The 7137-nt window shown below is 35.1% G+C and overlaps 1 protein-coding gene across 3 annotated transcripts in view; it reads left to right on the forward strand.

Annotated features, from left to right (window-relative positions):
• The window catches only part of Lama2 (laminin subunit alpha 2), a 679163-nt gene that overhangs the window by 298740 nt on the left and 373286 nt on the right, over positions 1-7137 (forward strand). For all 3 annotated transcript variants that reach the window (XM_008827821.3, XM_029560968.1, XM_029560969.1), the window contains exon 8: positions 4835-5013. In XM_008827821.3, coding sequence (XP_008826043.1) covers positions 4835-5013 — 179 coding nt within the window. The remainder of the gene's footprint in view (positions 1-4834; positions 5014-7137) is intronic.

The following is a 7137-nucleotide window of genomic DNA, read 5'->3' on the forward strand; positions in this document are numbered from 1 at the left end:
TTGGACTCTTAATAAATTATATTGGCTCCTTTAATCTTTGGTTATACTTTCCTTTTGGGTGTTTAAAGCCATACAGTTGGCCCAGATAAACCGATTTATTTTTACTCTTAAGGTCATTTGAGGATCTGTTCCTCAGGGGTCACATGGGCTTGGGAGGAGCCCCTGGCTCCTTTCTTTTACCAGATCTGCCTATGTGAAGATAAGTCAAAGGTCCTGCTCCATCATGGTTGGCTTCACTTGGAAGCATGGAGGAAATGATTCCTCTGAACACTTGTTATTTAGCATAAGAAATCAGAGGTGAGAGATCACCTTTATGTCAGAGTCAGGCTACTAACAGTAAACCAAAGAATTCATTCACTAAGATTGACTAGTCACAGTTTTGTTCTGTAATGTTGGTGGGCAGCAGCTGGGAAAGATGTGGATGAAAGTGACAGTGAGGTCAAGGCATGAAGCTTTGTGGAAATGAGTATTGGTTTGTAGTAGACATTGGGGAAAATTGTGAGATTTAGATATACACATTGCATAATGCTCAACTCTAGAATAGTTAACACTTCTTAGTGGTGAAAATGTTCAAGATTCTTTCATCTGGCTATTGTGAAATATATAGTTCATTATCATTTTCTACACTGTGCAATGGAACAGCAGAACTTATAATTAACATAGTAAGTGATCTACCTTTCCCCATCTCACCCTCCATATTTTGGTAATCAGTATTTTTCTCTCAAGTTCAATGAGAGCAAACTGATTAGGTTATAAATATATTCATCCTGCTCTCTGCGTGTGTTTCTCTGTGCCTGACTTAGTTCCTTTAACATAATGTCCCCCAGGTCCATCCATATTATTACAAATGGAAGATTCCATTTCTCTTTGGTTTAAGAGTATTCCACTAAGCACATATTCCACATTTTCTTTATCTGTTCTTTAATTGATAGACATTTGATTGATCCTACACATTGCCTTTTGTGAGCACTGCTCCAGTAAGCATAGAAGTGGGACTATTTCTTTAATATATTGATTAGTAACAGGAAAACACTTTCAAAATACAGATTCTGAATAACATTTGTATATAAGTACTTGTATAAAAATGGCATCAACAATATTCATTAGCATAACCTATGCTGTAGCAATTAGTGGACAGTGACTAGGACAGAAGGTAGAAATGAGAAGTGGTGAGATCACAGGCTGAGGGGGTGTGCCAACTAATCTTTGCACTTTATCACCTTGAAAAGAACGTGAGTGATTGTTTACTCCTTAGGGAAGTGCCTAAGAAGAGGTATACCATAAGACTTTATATCCTATATAGCCAAATAGACCAACGTGGTGACAGGAATTCTAGAAAACATTTTTGGAGATTTTCTTGGAAAAATCTAAGAAAAGACTTAAAAATACATTTCTGCAGAACTTTAAACTCAAATTGGCATGAGGTCAAATAAAGCTGAATTAAAATAGTGAGCCATCCAAAACTATATATTTTAAATTCAATAAGTATATAAGGACTCTGATATAGGCTTGGTATGTATTAAACTAAACCAACACTATATACACACTGAATTTAAACTAATTTAGCTCTGCGCTATTATTGCCAGATATGGTGAGACTCTAAATGTTCCTCACCATAGACAGATTTCTTTTCAGTTTAAGATGTTCGCATGCTATCTATATTCTGAACCTCTTCAATTTCTTCACTTACATCATTTGTTTTTTGATATGTGTCTGCCTGTTTCTAAAGATGTTTTGGATTTAAAGTCCTCTATCATCAGTGGACATATGTAGAGGCTGGGCCACCACTGGACTCTCAGTCGTCATGGTTGGGACCACTAGAACTTCACCCTTTGTTTCTTATCAACTGTTCCCAACCAGTGTTACCTGCCTAGATCCACTTATTATAGTTTTTTAAAAAAATATTAGAGTTATGAGACCGTTTTCTTTCTTTGAAGGGCAGAAGGGAGGTTGTTCTTCTAAATTCTAAAGAATAAAAATTTTGAAAGTCCAGAAATTAGTGATGGGTATCTTACCCATAAAAACGTAGCTAAGCATCATGCCATTCAATATCAGTGCATGCATTCCTAAAGGTTGATATAAAATATTTCTTATTCTAGTTGAATTGCATTCTAATCACTTTAATACTTAGGAAACTCTCTCACAATAGGGTAACTCTCTCTATACAGTAGATAATCACTTTCTAATTCATTTGAGCTTAGTTTGGGTTTTCATTGATCTAGCTTATTTAAAGGAACGTGTATCTCGAAAGTGCAACAAATAATCACACATTACTAAGTTTTTATGCAAAGAACAGTTGCTCAGCACAAGTCAAGGATTTTCTGTGAAGTAGAAAGTTGCTTATGGTGGAGCAGAAAATGATTCACTGATAGCAGTTACCCACTTTGTCCTCGGATGCCACACATCTAGAGCTGGGCAGGGTGTGGTTGATAGGCAAGCAATGGATCCTGGTTGCAGAGAATATGAGAGGGAATGCCTCTCAGATATCAAATATTATCTCATAGTTTAAGAACTCAGAAACTCCTATTCTGAATATGGGAATATAAGTCTGCATTACATTATATTTTCCTCTACACTGGCAGAAGAAATTTTTGCTGGCTTTTTATAATACATATTTAAAAGAGGATATTTAAATAATTATGTGTGTTGCCCAAAGATATAAAGTCATTCATAATGCATAGAGGTTTATATTTATTACTATGTATTCCTTAAAATAAAGTTTGAAATCCACAAACATAAGAGAATTACTGTATTCTAAGTCCAAACTCAGCAAATTGTAGAAGACTTTGCAGCAGATATAGCACAGAGAGAACATCCTTTCTATCTTAAAAGCTCTGACATGTCAATAAGTAAAAACAACCACCTATTACTAGCAAAAATCGAAGCAGGTATTTCCCTATTACTAGCAAAGACCAAAACAGGTATTTCTCTGCAAAATGCTGATATTAATATTTCATACAAAAGAGACTCCTACTCAAGTCGAGGAAGTGCAAATTAAAACGATGGAAACACTGTTTTGACTTATCAGTGTATGCAACCATCCTCTTAAGAGACACTTGAATACTTGTATGTGTAGGAATGATATTAAAAGTTTGATAAGATATAATATTGGTGATGATATGAGGAAATTGACTCACCATGTACACTACGGAGAGAGAAATCTAATTTTCTGGATGGTAATTTGTCAAGCTATTAAAATTCTAATTTGACATGCTTTTGACTAACACTCTTGCTTCCAACAATCTAACTCATTCATTTGTACAGGCTATATTGTAATAATTTTTGTCGATATTTTTAATTGCTACTACTAATGCTAACATTTACTGAAGTATGTCTCCAACATTCTTTTAAGTATTTAGTATTTTCAAAATAGATGAAAGTAGTCATAAAATGACACTAAGGATTGAATTTACTCCTCACGATTATTCAACTAATACCCAGGAAACCATTTAGCATCACAGATCAGACCTACCCCTAAGCTTCGTTCTCCCCCCATCATCTCCTAGTATGTGTACAGTGAAGGAGAAACCTGGTAATTAACTGTAATTATCCATTAATAGGGCACCAACATATTCCTCCATTCAAGTAGTTTTTTGTGTAGGCTTAGGGGAATATCCATGAAAATATGGAAAGAACAACACTGCTATTAGTAAAATCAAGCAGTTTGGAGGGGTTTTATACATAAAACGGCTGTATACATATATGCACACCTTCACAGGTGCATATGCACGCCTTCAGATACACAAGCATAGATCAATAAAAGGACAGGTAATAATATCTGTGAAAGGAAGGAGATTAAAAATATTTTTTTCTGAATTCCATCTTCATGTAGATTCCATATGAATTTTAAAACTTTGCCAAGTTATTCTGGGAGAAGTGATTTCTCAGTGTCTTAAATTCCTATAATGTGACATGAAAAAAGACAGAAAAGATGAAGAGTGGGACAAATCAATTAACTTATTTATAAGGCATTGTGTTAATGATTTTGTATGTGTCATCTCACTTGATGCTTTTAAACATCCCTATCTGGTAATGACTATTGACCATCTCAGGCATTACATTGAAATGGGGTCTTAGTGAAATTAGGGCATTGCTCACATCCCATGACCACTAATCAAGGGGGATGGTGTCCAGCTCCAAGCTGGCTTGGTCTCTCATCCTGTCTTGATACCTACTGTCTATCTTCTGTCACTGACTGGGTAGAACCAGAGAAAACTGTGGCAGTGGTTAGGAGTGCAGGTCCTGAAACCTCACTCCAGAATGTGCTTTCCAGTGCTGATGGGAGTTTCTTTGTATATGAATTCACTTCTCTGTGACTTATTTTAGGAATAATTGGAGAGAGATTAATTTTTAATTATGGTCAATAGCAGTAACTATAAGGTGATTAAAACAGTCTGCCTTATTGAAAAATTTTACTTGTCATGAATAATAAAAGAAATGACCTATTAAATCCTATATGTCCTTTTCACCCATAGAATGTAGCTCAGAAATTCACATATGATAATTATTCATCAGAGATTGCATTCATTAGAATTCATTAGAATTATTGTTCAATAATTGTTTGTCATAATAGAAAACTGTGAGCCTAATATGTGAAATTGCACTATTTTGTTTGAATTATCAGCAAAATATTGGCAATTTTCTTTTCAGGTTAATTTATATATTTTAATTACTTCAAATTTTATTAAAAGACTAAATTTAACAATATATAAAATAGTTCCAACTATTTTCTGAATACATTTGTGTATGTGTGTTATATGGATAATAGAAAATATCTTTAAGCATATCTAAAACCTGAAATTGACTTTTACTAATTTGTTTTTCCTTTCTGCAGCCTGCAATTGTCACGGAAAAGCTGAAGAGTGCTATTATGATGAAAATGTTGCCAGAAGAAATCTGAGTTTAAATATCCATGGAAAGTACATCGGGGGCGGGGTGTGCATCAACTGCACACAAAATACGGCTGGAATAAATTGTGAGACGTGTATTGACGGATTCTTCAGACCCAAAGAGGTAAAATACAAATTTCCTTTACAGTCTTATTTTTTTCATGCAAAGGTAGACAGAAAAATAAAGCTTCTCAAAACTTGAGATTCAACTTTTAAAAGTTGTATAGGAATTTTTCATAACTGAAACTGACCTATGTCGTTAAGGGTGTGGTATACAATATTATAACTACTCCAAAAATTCTAGTGTGCCTTATTCTAGTCAGTGCACAGCCCTGGAAATCTATCTTCTGATCTGAGTTTACCTTTCAGTTTATTTCATAAAAACGGAAATGAAGAGTGTGTGCTAATTTGTGCCTTTATTTGTTTCATCATAACATTTTAAGATTATTCATCAATAACTATTTTTTAAATAATTGGTAATATTCCTTTGCATGAACATTACAAAAAATTAGTCCATTCTCCTACTGATGGATGGCTAGATGATTTTTAAAGTTTCTGATTATCTACTACCAATAACTTGTATATGTCTTGTTATGGCTCTGTTTTTTTAAAAAAATATCTAATAACCACATACTTAGAAGCATTTCATTACAACAGCATTGACATATTCAATAACAATTTCCAGAGCTAAGATGCATCTTTTTCAAACCAGCTGTAAATTTTTAGGTTTACAGTTGAATGAATTATTACAGTTAACAGTAATACTACTCAGTATAAACCCTATAAGACAAAATTAAATGAGGTTTTAAAATTTAAAAAAGATCTGCATTTCACAATTAAAATACACAGCTTCATACAGAAAAAAATTCATTTTCAATACAATTAACACTAAAATGAACATGCATTTCTAATCTGTATATATCTGGTTATTACTAGTGACGGTTACTTTCTGAGCTCCTTGGCATCTGAGCATGGGTATAAAGTCATCAGGTAGATTTTGATGTTAATGTTTTTCACATCCACCAGCATTTCACAATTAAAATACACAGCTTCATACAGAAAAAAATTCATTTTCAATACAATTAACACTAAAATGAACATGCATTTCTAATCTGTATATATCTGGTTATTACTAGTGACGGTTACTTTCTGAGCTCCTTGGCATCTGAGCATGGGTATAAAGTCATCAGGTAGATTTTGATGTTAATGTTTTTCACATCCACCAATTATTAAGGAGAAAATTTTTATGCTTTGAAGAATGTTTTTTAATTTTTTTGAAATTAATTAATTTATTTTTATACCCACTTCCCTGATAGCACCCTCCCATAGCCTCCCACCCCTCACTAGAGCCCTTATACTCTGATATCCCTGCTACTGTCTCCTGTGTTGTCAGCACCCCCAGCCATTCCCCACTACTTGCCCTTCTGGTGAATCTAGTCAGCCTATCTAGAGGTCTTTGTTTTAGGAGGGTCAGCTGTTCCTCATCTAGCAGTAATCAGTTGTCAATATTCCTTTGGATAAGATTGGGGTCTGCTGTTCATTTTCCCAGTTCTATGCTGGGTTACTACCTGGGAATCCCTTTGGCCACCCTGGCCAACAACTCAAAAGAAGTTATAGCTTCTCTGGCATTGTTGCTTGTTATGTAGCTTTAGCTATACATATGGACTCTCATGAAATTATATTGGCCCCTTTAATATTTGGTTATACTTTCCTTTTCGGTGTTTAAGGCCATACAGTTGGACCAGATAAACTGATTTATTTTTATTCTTAAGGTCGTTTGAGGATCTGTTCCTCAGGGGTCACACAGGTTTGGGAGGAGCCCCTGGCTCCTTTCTTTTACCAATTCCGCCTATGTGAAGATAAGGCAAAGGTCCTGCTCGACCATGGTTGGCTTCATTTGGCAACATGGAGGAAATGATTCCTCTGTGTTGACCTTCCTCTTTATAGACTGGACACTGGTTCAAGTCCATCTGGTGGGGTCTCCTCAGCCTCCTTGATCAAGAGGACAGGGGAACAACCACCGTTATAGGGCATTTTGAGAGATGCTCATAGTCCCCTGGAACTAGTTGACCTCAGAGGGCTAGGAGCAAAAAGTGCCCTTTGTGTCCCTCTGACCAAATTATTATAGGCCTCAAAGTATGTCTGTTAAACACCCAAGAAGGTTAGTTCCACCAGACTGGTATTTTTAATTACTGTGTGTCATGTAGATAAATCTTGGGCAAAGACCACTTGTTCTCCATTAAACCTT

The sequence above is a fragment of the Nannospalax galili genome, unplaced genomic scaffold, assembly GCF_000622305.1.
Source record: "Nannospalax galili isolate Female #2095 unplaced genomic scaffold, S.galili_v1.0 scaffold53, whole genome shotgun sequence".
In the NCBI taxonomy this organism is placed as follows: domain Eukaryota; kingdom Metazoa; phylum Chordata; class Mammalia; order Rodentia; family Spalacidae; genus Nannospalax; species Nannospalax galili.